This window comes from Labrus mixtus, chromosome 21, assembly GCF_963584025.1.
Source record: "Labrus mixtus chromosome 21, fLabMix1.1, whole genome shotgun sequence".
NCBI lineage: Eukaryota > Metazoa > Chordata > Actinopteri > Labriformes > Labridae > Labrus > Labrus mixtus.
In genome coordinates this window covers 566,696-587,548 of record NC_083632.1, presented here as the reverse complement: position 1 = coordinate 587,548, position 20,853 = coordinate 566,696, and the positions used below count along the sequence as shown (strand labels likewise).

At 37.7% G+C, this 20,853-nt stretch overlaps 2 protein-coding genes across 2 annotated transcripts; both read left to right on the top strand.

Annotated features, from left to right (window-relative positions):
• Window positions 1-270: 270 nt before the first annotated feature.
• On the top strand, window positions 271-2,989 carry lect2.1 (leukocyte cell derived chemotaxin 2, tandem duplicate 1). Its single transcript, XM_061028301.1, has 4 exons — window positions 271-507; window positions 1,157-1,268; window positions 2,147-2,298; window positions 2,738-2,989. Exons 1-4 carry the CDS (start codon window positions 483-485, stop codon window positions 2,905-2,907), a joined length of 459 nt encoding a protein of 152 aa, XP_060884284.1. The 5' UTR covers window positions 271-482; the 3' UTR covers window positions 2,908-2,989.
• Window positions 2,990-4,384: 1,395 nt separating this feature from the next.
• On the top strand, window positions 4,385-19,258 carry asah2 (N-acylsphingosine amidohydrolase 2). Its single transcript, XM_061027543.1, has 21 exons — window positions 4,385-4,542; window positions 8,759-8,913; window positions 9,736-9,839; window positions 10,588-10,731; window positions 10,825-11,001; window positions 11,645-11,772; window positions 12,041-12,118; window positions 12,333-12,453; window positions 12,942-13,067; window positions 13,149-13,235; window positions 13,513-13,617; window positions 14,011-14,092; window positions 14,215-14,330; window positions 16,001-16,095; window positions 16,233-16,272; window positions 16,358-16,456; window positions 16,570-16,665; window positions 17,390-17,536; window positions 17,672-17,728; window positions 17,836-17,924; window positions 18,969-19,258. Exons 2-21 carry the CDS (start codon window positions 8,787-8,789, stop codon window positions 19,165-19,167), a joined length of 2,217 nt encoding a protein of 738 aa, XP_060883526.1. The 5' UTR covers window positions 4,385-4,542; window positions 8,759-8,786; the 3' UTR covers window positions 19,168-19,258.
• The last annotated feature ends 1,595 nt before the right edge of the window (window positions 19,259-20,853 follow it).

The window sequence follows — 20,853 nt, the reverse complement described above, 5'->3', positions numbered from 1 at the left end:
ATTGGAACCTCCTTTCCTCATGTATGTGGAGCTGTATTTTATTTGTATTTAATGTTCAAAATGTCTCTTTGAAACCAATAAAAGGGAGATAATGAAGGTATGTCACCTGTTTTATGAGTGCTTATTCAAATAATATCTGTATTGAGGGTGTAGTTCAATTTTAGTTTCAAAACAAAGCAGTAAAAACAAGGTGATTGGACGGCTCCTTGGCGTGTGTTTGGGAAATTCTGAGATCAAAGGTGAGGACAGGTAAACAGTTTAAACAGTGAGCAGGGCGTCCTCTTTGTTGAGAAATAATAAATAGTCCCTGATAAGAAACAAGGAAACAAACTGTTGACCTGCTTCTGCTTTTCAAGCCGTGTGGACTTTCCAACCTGTTGAAAGAGGAACATCAGCGTCTATAAAACCTGAGAGAAGCTTCAGTTTTTACCTTCAAACAGAAGAAACTCTCGATCATCCGGATCAAACTTTCAGAGCTGAAGATGAGAGTCGTCGTCGTGTTGCTGGGTGAGAAACAGAAACATCGTTAATTCAAATTAAATCTGACAAATCAGCAGCTTTAAATTTAACTTTGTTATCAATCAAGCTGCAGATTTTTCACCTTTCATACTCAGATTTTTGCCATTTCATTAATTTTGCTGAACATGGAAGTTAAATATTTCTCTGCTCATTGTTTTACATATTTTAGTCACACACATGCATTATTTAAACCACTGGTTATCAACTGGTGGGTCCTGAGGCTCGACGAGTTGAGAACCACTGATTAAATCTATTTAATGTAATTTTTTACATTAATTATTTTACACAGACGATATGCAAGAGGAAATTATCATATTTATCTATAATGAGAAATAGTTAACACTTTTGTTTGTTAGAAAGAAAATATAAACAGAAACTTTTGCCCTGTGTGTTTTGACTGTACTTGTTTGTAGTACAATATGGGGACGCGTGTCCTATTTGGGGACAAGAATCTGGACCGCAGAAAATAAATGTCGAGATTCAAACCTTTTTCAATAATATAATATGTATATAGGATAAATGTCCAGAAAATTACTTTTAAGTCAGTGTGATGTCTCCTAATGTTATTTAAACATGTGTGTGTGTGTGTGTGTGTGTGTGTGTGTGTGTGTGTGTGTGTGTGTGTGTGTGTGTCCAGCTGTGTTGTGCGTGTGTGATGGCGAACAGTTTGGTCAGCTGTGCAGTGGAAACCCTACTAACAGAAGGAGAATCAGCGACAGCTGGGGACAGGGACACTATGGAGCCGGACGGTAACACACTTTTATATATTTTGAATCAAAAAAATATATAAAACTGAAATATATCTAAACTGAAAAACAAAAGTTACCGGGATCCAGTAAAAGCCTCTTTTTAAAAAACGATGCAGTTTGTTAACAAGCTTACGTCTAAATTTAATAATCTGAGACATTTCTTCAATCAGTCAGTAGAATATTAAAAACTTTGCAGACTGGGACGTAGCTCAAGAAAGGGGAAACGGAAAAAAAGAGAAACTCTAGTTTTCCAACAGTCCTGCAGTACCCCTGAACACCACAGGATGGCACCGGTAACACAGAGGATGCAGGAAGTACACCACCCCTCTGAACTCATTGATACTGTGGACCACATCATCTCACATCCCATTCACAGTAAACCACAGTGAACATGTTTGATGATTCAGCTCTCTGCTTCAGGCTGACCACAGTAAACATGGCCGACCATTTGTAGGTGCAAATCTTTGACTGTGTTCGTAACCGCAGACTTTGATACAATTAATGCTAAAAATGACATCACAATTAGTGTTTAGTACGGTCCAAAATTCCAAAATGTGTTTGCAAGAAATGCTCGGATGTTTACTAGATTGGCTAAAGGAGCACACTGTTCATACTGAATCGCTCAACAGCTAGACAGCTAGAGGCATATAAATAACTGAACTGTAATATGTTTTATATGCATGAAAAAAAGAGATAAATCATCAAATTTCATTCCCCAAATTACACTAGTATGTGTTCAATCTTACCCTTTGAAATGTCCATAACCAGGTGTTCAAAAAACCCTGATAATGGACACCCCGCTAAGCATTATCCCAAATGTCTTGCAGACTCTGTGGACATGAATCAGCTGTAAAAGCCAGATGTTTACTGTGTTTCAGGGGCAGTAGGACGCATAAAGGTCTGGATATCATGTGCGAGGACGGATCGGTGGTCTACGCTCCGTTTGACGTGACTCTGAAAGGGAAACTCACCGTCTACAATGACCCCAGCAAAGACGCCATCAACAGCGGCATCAACTTGAGTGGAGGGGGTCAGTCTATCACACACGTATCTTATAACGATCTTTTTTACTTAATTCTGAAGCACAAATTTAAGGTATTTGTATCATAAATTATGCTTATTTTTCTACTCAAATACATCTACGTGGAAAATGTTGTCGATTTCTGCTATACTACAATTGTATGTCACTTAAGCTAACTCAGAAAACTAGGAATTCACACAAATATTTAAGAGTTTATAATACTTTAATAAAATAAAGACATTCATACACCGATTATAGAGCAGCAGGAGCATCTTGGGGTTTACACATCGACATGTTGCTGCAGGAGCTGGGGGTCGAACCCCCGACCTTTCTGTTGAGCGATGAGCCACTCTACCACTGAGCCACAGCCGTACCATATCAAAGTTTAAAAATCTGGTGTCATGACAACCCTACTTTGAACTCTTACTGAAATAAAGTGTTTCTGCAGGTCTGAATTTCAAGTTGTTCTACGTTCAGCCGGATCAAGTCTCTGGAACTGTCAGGAAAGGGGAGAGGATCGGCGTCATGCTGCCGATGCAGCAGGTTTACCCAGGAATCACGTCACACGTCCACGTCCAGATGACAGACAAGAGCGACCCCACACCGTACTTTAACTGATCTACTCGCTGAGAAAACCTCAAACACACATCTATCACATTAAAGCTTCTTAAATCTTCCAAAAATAAACTTCTAAAAAATGTGTGACAAGTTGGGTTGTGATTTTTCTTTATCAGGAACTACAAACAAAAAATGTCAGTTTGTTCAATCACTTTTGGGGCTGAAGCTTAAACTCAGAACAACTAGACTTACTTATCAAAGTGAAGGTGTCTCAATCTGGAGCATTTACAGTAAAATATTGTTCTAACATTAATGCATCAGAATCCAAAAATCTGATATCTGACAATAATATAACTTCCTTAAGGGACGTCCTTGAAGTTTCTCTGATAATTACAGAAGCCCTATGAGAACATGCATCAATGCATTTGATTTTCAGTTTTCCCATGATAATGTGAACATTTTGGTTGTTTGGTGAAGATCTTGACTTTTTTATCTGTTTATCTCGGGTATAACGACACTGGTTTTCCAGTGATAATGGGTCAATTTGGGTTTTATAAAGACACTAACCCTTGTTTGGTGTTTCAATGCCCATCCAGTTTCACTGCTACGCTGATGACACACAGCTGTATCTCCCAATTGACCAAAGGGCTTCTCCAAACCTAGAAGACCTCAGAAATTGTTTTACAGACATTAAGAAATGGATGTCAGCAAATTTTCTCAAATTAAACGCTGACAAAACAGAAATTTTAATAATTGGCCCTGATAAGTTGCACCCAGATGTCCTCTCCTCCCTTGGTCCTCTATCCTTTAATGTAAAGCAAAATGTCAGAAACCTGGGAGTGACCTTTGATAGCAATCTCACCTTTGAGAAACACACAAAACAAATTGTCCAGTCATGCTATTACCACCTCAGGAATATTGCTAGAATAAGATCAATGCTTTCTTTTAACGACACACAAACAATCATTCATGCTTTTATCTCTTCAAGATTAGACTATTGTAACAGTATTTTAACAGGTGTAAACCAAAAATTAATCAGCCGTCTCCAAATCGTGCAAAATTCAGCCGCGAGACATTTAACAAAAACGAAGAAGAGAGAACATATCACTCCTGTTTTAATGACCTTACACTGGCTACTCATTTCTTTTAGGATTGATTTTAAGGTTTTACTTCTTACTTTTAAAGCACTTCACGGTCTAGCCCCAGAATATATTTCTGAACTGCTGTCCCCTTACCCGCCAGTAACCTGAGATCCTCAGGCAGGAACCTCCTTACTGTTCACACCTCAAACTTGACGACCTGCCTGAGGATCTCAGACTAGCTACATCAGTATCTTCTTTTAGATCACTTTTAAAAACACATTTTTATCTTATAATCCTTGTTTCATCCAGGATGTTTTTCTTTGTCTCAGTTGTTTCCCTTTTTCTCTGTTAATTGGATGATTGCTGCACTGTTGTTTTATTTCCTTTCTGTGCTCAAACTCAAACACCAAACAGCTTTTCAAAAGTTTGGAATAATTTACAGTGTCTTTATATAATGTGTTTTATCTATACTTTATCATCTGAGAGAGGCTCAGGTGTGTGAACTTTGGAGTGAGAGAGGAAATTACCTGTTTATCAGCGAGATAACAGCCGAGCGGCTCTCAGACCTTCACATCAGAATCAACACAAACACTTTCTCTGCTCTAAACTCAAGGTGAGTTTTTTCTCTTAAAGTAGATTCTGATTAATTTAACGTCTGAGCTCTTCTTCTGTGGTTTCCTGGAGTCCATCATGCCGCTGTGACTCAGTGGAAAAGTCATTTGACTGTATTTCCTTGTTTACATTGTTAAATTCTCTCTGATTGGACGCTGCCACGGCTGTTACTGAAAGTCACTTTCACTGTTATCTCTGACTACTCTCAACCATTTGTAACTTGCTAGCTGCAACTATGAACTTTAATAAAACTTTACTTTTAACAGACAACAACGGTACCGATAAAAATGTAATCTACAGTTAGTGTTGAATTTAAGAACAAAGTCTAAAGTTTAGAATCGTATACATACGCCACCAGATGAGGGACAAAAGGACATTTTTTACAACCCAATGCAAACACCAACTTCTTTAAACGAACAGTCAAATACAGAGCAATGAAAACTTGGAATTCCTTACAACTGTTACTGACTAAAGAAACACAAAAATCTGTTTTCAAAGAAACACCTTGGGACAAGTAACAAAGTTACTGTGCACTTAAGTTTATCTTGACCTCATGTTTTAAATGAATGTCTCGGGTTTGACATGATCATGTTTGTTTGTAAATAGTTTAGATTCACATAGTTCTCTCTTCTAAATGTGATGGTTTGTGTGGACTGTAAGGCTTAATCATGTTTTCATGTTTACATTCAAATACAGCCGCAAACATGTTTTTTTATGTGGACCCAATGGAAGACTAGCTGTGCTCTAGAGTACAGAATTCTTCCTATGATGGTTTCTTATAACGAGTCCTTGTGATGGTTTCTTATAATGGTTTCTTATAATGGTTTCTTGTGATGGTTTCTTATAATGGTTTCTTATAATGGTTTCTTGTGATGGTTTCTTATAATGGTTTCTTATGATGGTTTCTTGTGATGGTTCTGATGATGGTTTCTTATAATGGTTTCTTGTGATGGTTTCTTATAATGGTTTCTTGTGATGGTTTCTTATAATGGTTTCTTATAATGGTTTCTTATAATGGTTTCTTGTGATGGTTTCTTATAATGGTTTCTCGTGATGGTTTCTTATAACGAGTCCTTGTGATGGTTTCTTGTGATGGTTTCTTGTGATGGTTTCTTGTGATGGTTTCTTGTGATGGTTTCTTATGATGGTTCTTGTGATGGTTTCTTATGATGATTTCTTGTGATGGTTTCTTATAATGGTTTCTTATAATGGTTTCTTGTGATGGTTTCTTATGATGGTTTCTTGTGATGGTTTCTTATGATGGTTTCTTATGATGGTTTCTTGTGATGGTTTCTTATAATGGTTTCTTATGATGGTTCTTATGATGGTTTCTTGTGATGGTTCTTATGATGGTTTCTTATGATGGTTCTTGTGATGGTTTCTTGTGATGGTTTCTTGTGATGGTTTCTTATGATGGTTTCTTGTGATGGTTCTTATGATGGTTTCTTATGATGGTTTCTTGTGATGGTTTCTTGTGATGGTTTCTTATGATGGTTTCTTGTGATGGTTTCTTATGATGGTTCTTATGATGGTTTCTTGTGATGGTTTCTTGTGATGGTTTCTTGTGATGGTTCTTATGATGGTTTCTTGTAATGGTTCTTATGATGGTTTCTTGTGATGGTTTCTTATGATGGTTCTTGTGATGGTTCTTATGATGGTTCTTGTGATGGTTTCTTGTGATGGTTCTTATGATGGTTTCTTATGATGGTTTCTTGTGATGGTTTCTTATGATGGTTCTTATGATGGTTTCTTGTGATGGTTTCTTGTGATGGTTTCTTGTGATGGTTTCTTATGATGGTTTCTTGTGATGGTTCTTATGATGGTTTCTTGTGATGGTTTCTTGTGATGGTTCTTATGATGGTTCTTATGATGGTTTCTTATGATGGTTTCTTATGATGGTTCTTATGATGGTTTCTTATGATGGTTTCTTGTGATGGTTTCTTATGATGGTTTCTTGTGATGGTTCTTATGATGGTTTCTTATGATGGTTTCTTGTGATGGTTTCTTGTGATGGTTCTTATGATGGTTTCTTATGATGGTTTCTTATGATGGTTTCTTATGATGGTTTCTTATGATGGTTTCTTATAATGGTTTCTTGTGATGGTTCTTATGATGGTTTCTTGTGATGGTTTCTTGTGATGGTTTCTTATGATGGTTTCTTATAATGGTTTCTTGTGATGGTTCTTATGATGGTTTCTTATGATGGTTTCTTGTGATGGTTTCTTATGATGGTTTCTTGTGATGGTTTCTTGTGATGGTTTCTTGTGATGGTTTCTTATGATGGTTTCTTGTGATGGTTTCTTGTGATGGTTCTTATGATGGTTTCTTGTGATGGTTCTTATGATGGTTTCTTGTGATGGTTTCTTATGATGGTTTCTTGTGATGGTTTCTTGTGATGGTTCTTATAATGGTTTCTTGTGATGGTTTCTTGTGATGGTTTCTTGTGATGGTTCTTATAATGGTTTCTTATGATGGTTTCTTATGATGGTTCTTATGATGGTTTCTTGTGATGGTTTCTTGTGATGGTTTCTTATGATGGTTTCTTGTGATGGTTTCTTATGATGGTTTCTTGTGATGGTTTCTTGTGATGGTTTCTTATGATGGTTCTTGTGATGGTTTCTTATGATGGTTTCTTATGATGGTTTCTTGTGATGGTTTCTTGTGATGGTTTCTTGTGATGGTTCTTATGATGGTTCTTGTGATGGTTTCTTGTGATGGTTTCTTGTGATGGTTTCTTATGATGGTTTCTTGTGATGGTTTCTTATGATGGTTTCTTGTGATGGTTTCTTATGATGGTTTCTTGTGATGGTTTCTTATGATGGTTTCTTATGATGGTTCTTATGATGGTTTCTTATGATGGTTCTTATGATGGTTTCTTATGATGGTTTCTTATGATGGTTTCTTATGATGGTTTCTTGTGATGGTTTCTTATGATGGTTTCTTATGATGGTTCTTATGATGGTTTCTTATGATGGTTCTTATGATGGTTTCTTATGATGGTTCTTATGATGGTTTCTTATGATGGTTCTTATGATGGTTTCTTATAATGGTTTCTTATGATGGTTTCTTATGATGGTTTCTTGTGATGGTTTCTTGTGATGGTTTCTTGTGATGGTTCTTGTGATGGTTTCTTGTGATGGTTTCTTGTGATGGTTTCTTATGATGGTTTCTTGTGATGGTTTCTTATGATGGTTTCTTGTGATGGTTTCTTATGATGGTTTCTTGTGATGGTTTCTTATGATGGTTTCTTATGATGGTTTCTTGTGATGGTTTCTTGTGATGGTTCTTACGATGGTTTCTTGTGATGGTTTCTTGTGATGGTTCTTACGATGGTTTCTTGTGATGGTTTCTTATGATGGTTTCTTGTGATGGTTCTTGTGATGGTTTCTTATGATGGTTTCTTATGATGGTTCTTATGATGGTTTCTTATGATGGTTCTTATGATGGTTTCTTGTGATGGTTCTTACGATGGTTTCTTGTGATGGTTTCTTATGATGGTTTCTTGTGATGGTTCTTGTGATGGTTTCTTATGATGGTTTCTTATGATGGTTCTTATGATGGTTTCTTATGATGGTTTCTTATGATGGTTTCTTATGATGGTTTCTTGTGATGGTTTCTTATGATGGTTTCTTGTGATGGTTTCTTATGATGGTTTCTTGTGATGGTTTCTTATGATGGTTTCTTATGATGGTTTCTTGTGATGGTTTCTTGTGATGGTTCTTATGATGGTTTCTTGTGATGGTTCTTGTGATGGTTCTTATGATGGTTTCTTGTGATGGTTTCTTGTGATGGTTCTTATGATGGTTTCTTGTGATGGTTCTTGTGATGGTTCTTATGATGGTTTCTTGTGATGGTTTCTTGTGATGGTTCTTATGATGGTTTCTTGTGATGGTTTCTTGTGATGGTTCTTACGATGGTTTCTTGTGATGGTTTCTTATGATGGTTTCTTGTGATGGTTCTTGTGATGGTTTCTTATGATGGTTTCTTATGATGGTTCTTGTGATGGTTTCTTATGATGGTTCTTATGATGGTTTCTTGTGATGGTTCTTATGATGGTTGGGTTGAATATGTTTGTTGGGTATTTTGTTGTTTGGTTTCTTTGGCTGTTGGATTTGTTTTTGTTCTTCAGGTCATTAGATACGTTATGTTCATTTGTATCTTTTACCTGTGCTGTGCAAACATTGTTCAGAACGCTCCTGCGTGTCAGATCCTTTCAGACCCCTCGTGTCCACACGGTCCGACATCATGGGGAGCAGGAAGTCTGTGTGCTGTGGTCTTTCTGCACGGGAGCTGATTTTTGCCGTCCTGTTCGTCCTCATGACAGCCGTGAGTGTGACACTGATCGCACTAATGGCTACAGAAGCACACACAGGTGAGAACACACTAACACACAGACACACAGACACACACACAGAACAAAGCTTGCATGTTATTCAACCAGAGCACAGAATGCTGATTCATCCGCTGCTGAAAATAGTCCTTCACAAACATTCAGTTTCCTCCTGTTTGATTGATAAGAACTACAGAGATCAGCTGTGACCTTTTTAAACATACACTAAAAAACTCCAAATGATATCTTCAGTGAGGACCAATGAGCTTTGAGCTGAGATCATAGACAGAAAATTGATTTAGGAAAATGTGTTTTTGGTTTGAGTTTAAACATTAGATTTAAAGAACAACATTTATGAAATCAGCGTATTTTAAAGTTCTTTGTGTAGCTTTCAGGTGGTCACTACAGAAGCCTAAACAGGACATTTATCTATATGTTTAATGTTATGCCAATATCAGACTACACATTATCAGCATGATTTTTAGCTCATTCCAGCAGACCCCGGGAAATTGATAATTTTATCCCGTGTAGTGTGTAATACTGAAACACAATCAAGGCCACATCTTGGATGCCTCAGGACTTCCCGACAGAAAGTCTAGCATGTTAGAATTTTTTTTTTGGGCCAACGATGTGTTCTATACTCTGTCATGTCTGTTGGTCAAGTCACAGCGTAAATTGATGGCTATGTGATCGCCTAATCTGACAAAGTGACCATCGTGACGGACAAAAAGATTGTGTAGTCTGACCTCGGCATTACTCTGTTTACCCACGATAAAGAATACATTCCAGCGTCTTTCTCAAGATCCTGAGTAAACAGAGTATTCTTTTAAAACGAACACTCTCCCTCCTCTGTCATCCTCTCAGGTCCCTCGCCGACTCTTCCTCCGACCCCGGAGCCTCAGCACACACCTTACCTGATCGGCGTCGGTCGAGCTGATTGCACCGGGCCGCCGGCTGAAATCCCTCTGGTCAGTACCTGCAGGTTTCCATGGCAACAGGGGATGCTAAACAGGCGGTGTCAGTAGTTATCTGACTGGGGGAGCTAACCTAACAAGGGGAGTAGAACAGTATAGAGACAATAACAGACTTTAAAGTGATGGTCATCATGGTTGATTCTTTACGTTTCTGAACACAAGAAAAAACCTTCAAAGACGTCTGTTCACCACTTTAGAAACAAAACACTTTTTATTTTAATATTTGAAGGTGTATTTATATGTAAACATGATTTTGGCTTCACATATAAGCAGCAGCTCACGAAGAACATAAAGAATATCCAAACACTTTTGATGATCCAGGAATCAAATTCCAAAGTCTCCAGCGTAGACCGGACACTTCCTGTGTGACTGGGCGTGTTTGGACTGTTAATCTTTATCTTTATTTCACTGTGGAAATCTGATATCTCTGCAGTCCGATCATAAACGACCTGCTGCGTCTGATTTTATTTGAGAGTCACATCTCTCTGGTTCTGTTGGCTTCATCTGAGCCGGTCCACAGTGATGTATGAAGGAGACGAGAGTCTGAGGTCGTGGTTCTTCGCTCCCGCCAGGTCTGAAAAGAGATCAGAGTCAGAAATAAATGGAGCTTGAGATTGAAAGGTTCCTTGTAGGAAAATTAAGATAATACTGTTGGCATAAAGACACAACTGTGTGTGTGTGTGTGTGTGTGTGTGTGTGTGTGTGTGTGTGTGTGTGTGTGTGTGTGTGTGTGTGTTGTTAGATGGGTTATGCAAACCCTCAGCAGAACGCTGCAGGCATACACACTCGCCTATTCAGCCGAGCCTTCATCATCGACGACTGGAGGAAGAGAGTTGTGTTCGTCACCGCAGACGTGGGAATGATTTCACAGAGACTAAGACTGGAGGTGAACACACACACACACACATAGGATCATACACTTTGACAAACCTAACTCATGCATGTGTGTATAATAAAAATAAAAACAAAATGTGTGCAGGTTCTTCAGGCCTTGAAGCTGAAGTACGGGGATCTGTACGGTCAGGATAACGTGGTTCTAAGTGGGACTCACACTCACTGTGGACTGGGTGGATATTTTCAGTATACTCTGTTTATGATGAGCAGTAAAGGTTACATCAAGGCGTCGGTTGAGCCGCTCGTCAACGGCATCGTTAAGGTGACATATCAATCTACTTTTTTAACAAACAGCTGCAGGTGTTAAACTTAGCAAACCAACCTACAAATCACTGCACATGAAGATTTTATTTAGATTAATAAAAAAATATTTACCTTGGTTTCTGTAACCAGTAGCTTTACATACCAGACATAACATCCTAAACTCTTAAACTCTAGAATTTAAACTTTGTTTTCAGGGAATGGAAAGAGCCTTATGTACCATGTGTTTCTAATTTAACTATGTTTCTAGGCTTTTTTGGAACATAGACAGAGCTTTCTGTACCATGCATCAATAGTTTTAACCTTGTCTCCAGGATATAGATAGAGCCTTATTAATTACACATTAATAACTCTAATCATTTTTTTCCAGGGTGTAGACAGAGCCTTATTTGCCATGCATGAAGTATTTAAACTTATTTTTCATGAACTAGACAGAGCCTAATGTAACATGTATTATTAAAAGCAAATCTTTGCATTTCAGAGCATAGACAGAGTCTTATTTACCATCCATTAATCATTTTAAAACTGTTTCCAGGATATAGACAGAGCCTGATATAACATGAATTAATAATTTTAACCTTGTTTCCAGGATATAGACAGAGCCTTATGTACCGTGCATTAATAAATTAAACCTTACATTCCAGAGTATAGATATAGCCCACAGTAACATGAGGCCGGGCAGGATTTACAGGAGCATAGGAGAGCTGGACGACAGCAGCCTGAACAGAAGTCCTCACTCCTACATGAACAACCCTGAGGACGAGAGACACAGGTAGACACAGAGAGAGAGAGAGAGAGAGAGAGAGAGAGAGAGAGAGAGAGAGAGAGAGAGAGCGAGAGAGTTAATACATTGTGTATTAAAATATGAATCCTATTTACATTATGTATTGATTTACTGTCTCTGTTAAATACCTCTGAGATTAATCTGTGTTTGCTGAAGTCACATAAAAGAGAGGAGACATTTTCTGAAGTTATAATTGATTATTGTTTTTATCAGGTATTCATTATTATTCAGGTTATTCAGGTTATTATTTATTCAGGTATAAGTGGAACACTGATAAACAGGTGGTGGTCCTGAAGTTCACTGATCTGGACAGAGACGGGATAGGTATGCTCAGGTAAACACACAGCATATTTCTTTCATTTTTATAATAATATGAGTTTAGCTTTTTTAAATACAGGCATCTACAATTTAGATTAAAAAACAATTATGTAATTGATTAAACTGGAGTAAAAACATGTTTATTTATTGACAATTCAATTTAAAACTGTCTTTAAGCTGCTTCTATTTACCTGACTGTTGCTTTGACTCCGCCCCCCACACACACATAGCTGGTTCGCCGTCCACGCCGTCAGCATGAACTATACTAACCTGATGGTGAGCAGCGATAACATGGGCTACGCCTCCTACCTGCTGGAACAGGACAAGAACCCTGGAGAGCTACCTGGACAGGTGAATTACTGTTGGTTATATCTCCCCAAAAGATTGTGCAACTATTATTCCTGGTCTTCCGATCACTTGTCTAACGTGTGTGTGTGTGTGTGTGTGTCTGTGTGTGTGTGTGTGTGTGTGTGTCTGTGTGTGTCTGTGTGTGTGTGTGTGTGTGTGTGTGTGTGTGTGTGTGTGTGTGTGTGTGTGTGTGTGTGTCTCTGTGTGTGTGTGTGTGTGTGTGTGTGTGTGTGTGTGTGTGTGTGTGTCTCTCTGTGTGTGTGTGTGTGTGTGTGTGTGTGTGTGTGTGTGTGTGTGTGTGTCTCTGTGTGTGTGTGTGTGTGTGTGTGTGTGTGTGTGTGTGTGTGTGTGTGTGTGTGTGTGTCTCTGTGTGTGTGTGTGTGTGTGTGTGTGTGTGTGTGTGTCTCTGTGTGTGTGTGTGTGTGTGTGTGTGTGTGTGTCTCTGTGTGTGTGTGTGTGTGTGTGTGTGTGTGTGTGTGTGTGTTGATCAGGGAGGTTTTGTTGCTGGTTTTTCCTCCAGTAACCTCGGAGACGTCAGTCCGAACACTAAAGGACCTCACTGTATGAACACTGGAATGCCTTGTGACTACCTAAACAGCTCCTGTCCTGATGGCGGGGTAAACACACACACATACATACACACACATACAAATTCAGTACAATAAGCAGAAAGTTAACAGGAAGTGTGTGTGTGTTAGACTAAGGAGTGTAAGGCGTTCGGACCTGGAGAGGACATGTTTGAGAGCACGAGAATCATCGGAGAAAATATCTACAAGAAGGCCAAGGTAGCTCTGTGTGTGTGTGTGTGTGTGTGTGTGTGTGTGTGTCTGACTTTTATTACATCTCCCCCAGTATCTTTAAATTAGTGTGTTCGTTTACCTGGTTTATGAGGACCCATGTCCCAAAATCGTACCCATACATTTTTTTGGTTTTTATTTGAATGTTAGGTCTTGTTTTTGGGTTAATATGAGAAGAAATGTACAGTGAACCATCAATCAGTACAGATTCTTCTCTAACATAGATATGTGTAAATGTGTGTGTGTGTGATGCTGCCCCCTGCAGGAGCTGTATGCTAACGCAGCAGAAGAGGTGACGGGTTTACTTCACTCCGCACATCAGTGGGTCAACATGACGGACGTTACTGTTCAGATCAACAACACACACACGGTCAGTGTCCATGAAGAGAAAGCATTTGTCTAAAGATGTATCTTGTGTTGTTTTGTGGGCTTATGGGAAATTGTGTTTGTTAAAGTCACAAAAATAATTACAGAATAAAAAAGATTTTAGATATAAATATTTTGAAATTTGCCTTTTTATGTTAACATTACAGCCACACATTACAGGGATGTTTTGAATAGTCCTAGGCACACATTATTGGGTAATGTATTGTCTTTCAATATTAAAAGTTGCAGGCAAACTACATCACATTATCTAAATTGTACAAATACATTGGCATCGTTTTGGCTTGAAAAACAAGATATAAAGTATTGAAAATCTTAGTCATAAAATATGTATCTCTTTTAGTCAGTAGAATAATTATTAGATTTTTTTATGTTTCAGGTCAGAACGTGTAAACCGGCTCTGGGTCACAGTTTTGCAGCAGGAACCACAGACGGAGGAGGAGATCTTAACTTCACTCAGGGTGATTTTACTGTTTTTCTACTTTCACTGTGCTGTTACATTTTTGAATCTCTGTCTAACTGAGCCTCTCTCTTTCTCTCTCATTGCGTACCTGTCTCTTGTCCTCTGTGTTACTTCATGTAGGCGCTGTGGAGGGCGACCCGTTCTGGGACGGGATCAGAGATGCTCTGGTGGGGGAACCGTCCAATGAGACACAGGAGTGTCACTATCCGAAACCGATCCTGTTTAGCACGGGGGAGGTGAGGATGAGCTTTTACACAGTGTTCTGTTTCTGTTTGTTAATGTGCATCTGTTATTTCATTAACTTGTATTACTGACAATGTGGGGACAAAGTTATGATTACACAAGCACATTGTGGGGACCGTCTTCAATTTGTGAAAAAATAAATGGTCACAATAAAAATAGTACATTTTAGATAGATAGATAGATAGATAGATAGAGAGATAGAGAGATAGATAGAGAGATAGATAGATAGATTGATAGATAGATAGATTGATAGAGAGATAGATAGATAGATAGATTGATAGATAGATAGATTGATAGAGAGATAGAGAGATAGATAGATTGATAGATAGATAGATTGATAGATAGATTGATAGATAGATAGATAGATAGATAGATAGATTGATAGATAGATGGATAGATAGATAGATAGATTGATAGATAGATAGATAGATAGATAGATAGATTGATAGATAGATGGATAGATAGATAGATTGATAGATTGATAGATAGATAGATAGATAGATAGATTGATAGATAGATAGATTGATAGATAGATTGATAGATAGATAGATAGATAGATAGATAGATAGATAGATAGATAGATAGATAGATAGATAGATAGATAGATAGATTGATAGATAGATAGATAGATTGATAGATAGATAGATAGATAGATAGATAGATAGATAGATTGATAGATAGATTGATAGATAGATAGATAGATAGATAGATAGATAGATAGATAGATAGATTGATAGATAGATAGATAGATAGATAGATAGATAGATTGATAGATAGATAGATTGATAGATAGATAGATAGATTGATAGATAGATAGATAGATAGATAGATAGATAGATAGATAGATAGATTGATAGATAGATAGATAGATAGATAGATAGATAGATAGATTGATAGATAGATAGATTGATAGATAGATAGATAGATAGATAGATAGATAGATAGATTGATAGATAGATAGATTGATAGATAGATAGATAGATTGATAGATAGATAGATAGATAGATAGATAGATTGATAGATAGATAGATTGATAGATAGATAGATTGATAGATAGATAGATAGATAGATAGATAGATAGATAGATTGATAGATAGATTGATAGATAGATAGATAGATAGATAGATAGATTGATAGATAGATGGATAGATAGATAGATAGATAGATAGATAGATAGATAGATAGATTGATAGATTGATAGATAGATAGATAGATAGATAGATTGATAGATAGATAGATAGATAGATAGATAGATAGATAGATAGATAGATAGATAGATTGATAGATAGATAGATAGATAGATAGATAGATTGATAGATAGATAGATTGATAGATAGATAGATTGATAGATAGATAGTAGTAGTAGTAGCAACTTACAAGACACATGACTTAAAACATTTGTCACATCTAACAAAACCCGTTGTACCCCCTATTCACCTGCTAACCTGTACAAACATTTAAATGAAACAGAAATATGATCAAAATTAAACCTGTACAATTATAAAATAAGACCTATACAAAATGTGTGATACATCCATATATAACCAATGTACAATATAAATCACAAATTAAAATTTGACCTGTACAAAGTTTACTTTAAAGGTGCATTTATGTGTTTGTATTACTAAAGACTTTGTGTGTGTGTGTGTGTGTGTGTGTGCAGATGAACTGGCCGTTGCCATGGCATCCTCAGATCGTCGATGTTCAGATCATCACCATCGGCTCTGTAGCTATCGTAGCAGTTCCTGGAGAAATGACGTAACAACATTTGACTTTTATAATAAAGACACTACCTCTCATGATTGTAATACTGCTGCTAATACTGCAAATGGTAAAAGTACTAACTATACAACGACACAACTCATTTTTACCTTGTTTTTTCTGCACGTTAACAGCACCATGTCAGGTAGGAGGCTACGAGAAGCAGTTAAACAGGTAAGAAACAATGAACACAAACATCTGCACTGATACTCACCTGTTACATATCATCATACCAAATGTGAGTTTGTGTTTGTATCAGGAGCTCCAATCTGAGGGGGCGTTCAAGGATGTGGAGGTGGTGATCGCTGGCCTGAGTAACATCTACACTCACTACATCACCACCTTTGAAGAGTATCAGGTACACCGCCACTGAGGGTCATGGGAACTGAACTATTTAAAGCCGTCCATCAAATTAGAAAGATTCAAACTGATCGTTACTATCAACTGTCAACCTTTTTTTTTTTTTTACAGGTGCAGCGATATGAAGGAGCCTCCACCATATATGGTCCGCACACGCTCAGTGCATACCTACAGCAGTACAGAGGCCTGGCAAGAGCCATCGCACAGGTGAGATTATGTTGAAAAATTTAGCATGAAGTGAAAAAGACACGTGCATGCAGGTTTATGTAAACAACTGAAAACTGTAACTAGCGTGATGGCTGGTGGCGCTATTGTAAGGGTAAGACGGTAACTGAGTAAATTGGAGCACACTTGCAACCACAATTTGCATGACAAGATTGCACTTTTTTCTTAGCAATAATCCAATCTATTCCAACCACAAATACATAAAACAAATATCATTAAATTCTGTTCAACCTACTCTCCACAAGCAATGAATTATCCCTGACATCAGGAATAAACATCAAAAATCTAGTTAGACATTACAGCAAAACTTGTTCTCTGAATAAGTCAAAACTTGTCTAAGAATCCATGTATTTTGTTTGTTTTTCAGTTTTTTCCAGTACAAAACTAATCCAATGATAATTGTCTGTACATGCATGCATGTGCACACTACTAAGAGGAGCAGCTAACAGCTAATTCAGGAAAATATTTAAATAGACTGAGTCTGAAAATAACAGGGAGAAACTTGTCAGCTACAGCTTAAGCCATGACAACATTATACTTTCTGTTTACATTCCCCAAAGTATTATGAGTGCTCTAGTTCAAGGTTTTATGTCAAATTATCCTCATGAAAAAGTAAGACAGGGAAAATGAACAGTAGTTTATTAAACCGTATTGTATTTTACCAGGAGCATTTACAGTGATGCTTTGTGTGATTTTGTGTTTTCAGGACAGAGTGTCGGAGCTCCCAGTTGGCCCCGAGCCTCCTTTCTTTGAGAAACTCTTCAACCTCCTTTCCGCGGCAACTGTTGACAGGAAGCCAGAGAACAGCAGCTTCGGAGACGTCCTGCAGCAGGTTTACCCCGTCTACAGACAGGTAGGACACACACAGCTTCTTCTGCTTAAAGTATTTGTTTTATGGTGTCCCTCAGGGTTCAGTACTGGGCCCTGTTTTATTCTGTCCAAAGATCCTGCAGCACCAACTGAATTATTTTATTGGTTTTTTTTTCAGGGCGATGTCGTCTCCGTCACATTCGTAGCAGGAAACCCGAGACATTCTGGTGACATTGTAAGACCAGAAGCTTTTTCAACTTAACTTTTTTAACCCTTATTTGTCTCTTCTTTCTTCAGTCTTTTGTATCCTTTCACATGCTGCGTCCTGTGGTTTCATTACAGAGAGATAAAACGTTTGTTACTGTGGAGCTTTATGACAACAGAACAAGCTCCTGGGAGGTGATCTACAATGATGCATCATGGGAAACCAGGTAGGTAAAAGTGTTGTAGGTGCTTTTAAATATAAAGACCAGTGGCAGGCGCTTTCATATCTGTTTTAAAATAAAAAATACAATTTCCACATTATAAAATAAATTGTAAGTAAGTTATACTGACGTGTTTTAAAAGCATTCAAATAAAAAGCATTTACTACAGAGAAGATAAGATGGAGATTGAATCTGAGGTGCGTCGCCATCAGAGCAGGTCAATTGTTACCTATTGGTGCTTTTTTAAACATCATTTTTAACATTGATTTAAAAAAAAAAAATAATTATCATCAAAACCTTTGACAGCTAAATTCTGTTACCCCGCACTTACATTGTAAGATGGTTCTCAGATAACCTGAGCGAGAGCATAGCGCCCCCTGTACTTTATAGAGCTTATTGAATAACGGGCAAAAACTCCCATCACTGACCCGGGCGCTTTTATTGTGAAATGCTTCATGACCGACATTTATACATTCAGGAGAGCAGCGACAATAAAAGACAATGTTTTTATGTAGAAAAAGGTTTCAACACATACATGTGATTTAGAGTTTTCTGAGTCATCATGCCCTATTCAGAACTAGAATCTCACTGACATTTTTTGATTATACCGATTAACGTTAAGAGGTGTTTTCGGACCAAACAGATCGTTACTATCCACTAGGGAATTCCCTTAGAACTACACATCATGGGGATTGTCTGTTTTCATTCGCACCACCATGGTACCAACTCTGAATCAGGAGCTAAAAAGGTTCCCCTAAACCGGAACTAAAATAGTTAATTGTTCCTGGGTTGCGGAATTAATAAAAAAAGGGGGAACGGTTCCAACAGTTCCTAGAACTTTAAAAATGTTCCTGTGGTCCAAAAACGCCTTATGTTAATTTCCAGTAATATTAACTGTGTTAGCAATGTTAGCAACTTTGTTTACGGATTAACGGTTAACAGAGTTGCATTTTTGGACGCCATGTCTGTTGTTAAAAGGGTGGTTAAGTAGTTTAAAAAACACCTGTCTCTCTATATTATAAGGGATTTTACTTTGATTTGTGCTTTCAGGTTTCAGTGGCTGAAAGGATCAAACCGTGAGAGCAACTCCACAGTCGAGTGGCACATCCCCCAGACGGCCCCTAGCGGCTCCTACAGGATCAAACACTTTGGACACTACAAACAGATGAAAGGCCTGCGACCCGTCATTACGCCGTATGAAGGAACGTCTGACGTCTTCAGAGTCACTAAAAGCTTTTACTACCAGTGAAATTTCTCTGAATTCAAGGCTCCTGATCATCGTAAAAGACACCTGATTCTAACGTAATAAAAACGACAAAACTTTGTTAATAGCAAAAATATTTATTTTGTACTCGTCTGTGTAGAAATTTGTCAAGCAAACCAGAACTGCACGACAACAGGGACATTGTTAATCATCACATTTTGGATTCATGTCAGAATGTGGAGCATGGAAACATCAACACGACGTGCACTGAGAGTCAAAGTTCAGGGCAGAAATCCGACATAACTCTCTGATGTTAAAATCTTCAGATGCTGAGACAAAGCCAAAGGTTTTACATCAGATACATTCCCGTCTCACATGTTTCTCTCCAGCATGTCCTCTTCCGTCTGTCCTCCTGTTAAATCTCTTTCTGTAACGCTCTGCAGGGACACAAAGTTCACCTGCGTGCTCACTCACACTGCAGTGATCTCTAAAATCAGAACATTTTGCATATTAACATTAGACTTTGGATGAAAATAAATTCCCTTTTTTTCCACATGGAAAGTTTTGATATAAATACAGATAAATCTATTTCTCCACATTACAGATTATCTTGACATCCTGTATAATATTAATAATTTATACATTGCATCTTTGCCCCAAAACACTTTGATGGAGATCAAAACGAACCTGATCAGTAAACAGAGACTCCTGAATGCTGTTTTAAAAACATAAAACCTGATCATTAATAAAGTCATTCATAAATAAACTCTCTTTCTCCACGCCCTCGCTAACATTTTAAAGTGCTTTCAGTTCGACAAACACACATTTAGCCCCTTACAAAACATCCTTTGGTCCTTTAAATCAAACAAGACGGAAGGAAAACATGTTTTACCTTCAGACAAATCCTCATCTTTGCAGACTGGAATAAATGCAGTTTTACAAAATGATTCACATCTGAGGATGCAGGTCATTAATTACACACTGTAGGATGCTGGTATACAAGTTTCCACTGACAGTACACACAGGAAGCTACGATCTTTTTGTACTTCATAAATCTCTGCAAGATTATTTACAGTTTTTTGCGAACACATAAACTAAAGATCACAGAGGGCCTGATTCACAAAAGGATTGCACTGCTTTTTAAGCCCCATAAACCTGTTAAAATGAGTCAGCGACAACGTCTATTTCACATACCGTAACACACATAAAGGGCGAATGCTTCCCTAACTGAGCTGCAGAGAAAACATCTCTGTGCGCCAGTGCTGGTTGCACATATTTAAATTATCCATTTTGTAGTCATTAAGGGAAAAATTGCCCCTTTACTGTGAAAATCAGCTTGACTGCAAAAAGCTTCTAATTCACAAACACCTGTGCTAAAAGCCATGCTCAATTACAGTGAAAAAAATACCGTCTGCTGAGAGTTGGTGGTAACTGCGCCGCGGTATTTATAAGAGACGTCACCACAAAGTTTCCAGTATCAGGAAAAAAATTCCACCTTTGTAAAAATGACTTTTGTAAGTACTCATACCATGACCATTTTCTGAGCATGTTTGTGTCTGAATATCATTAGCGCTATACGCTATATGCTTTGTGAATTGGAACTTGAGACGATGCAGGTAGAGGGAGCAAATGATGCACAATTTTTGTAGCTATTAGCCGCCACAATCCATTTTTAGTGAATCAGGGCCTGAGTTTCTACCATCATATCAGCTGCCTCAATAACCTGAAACA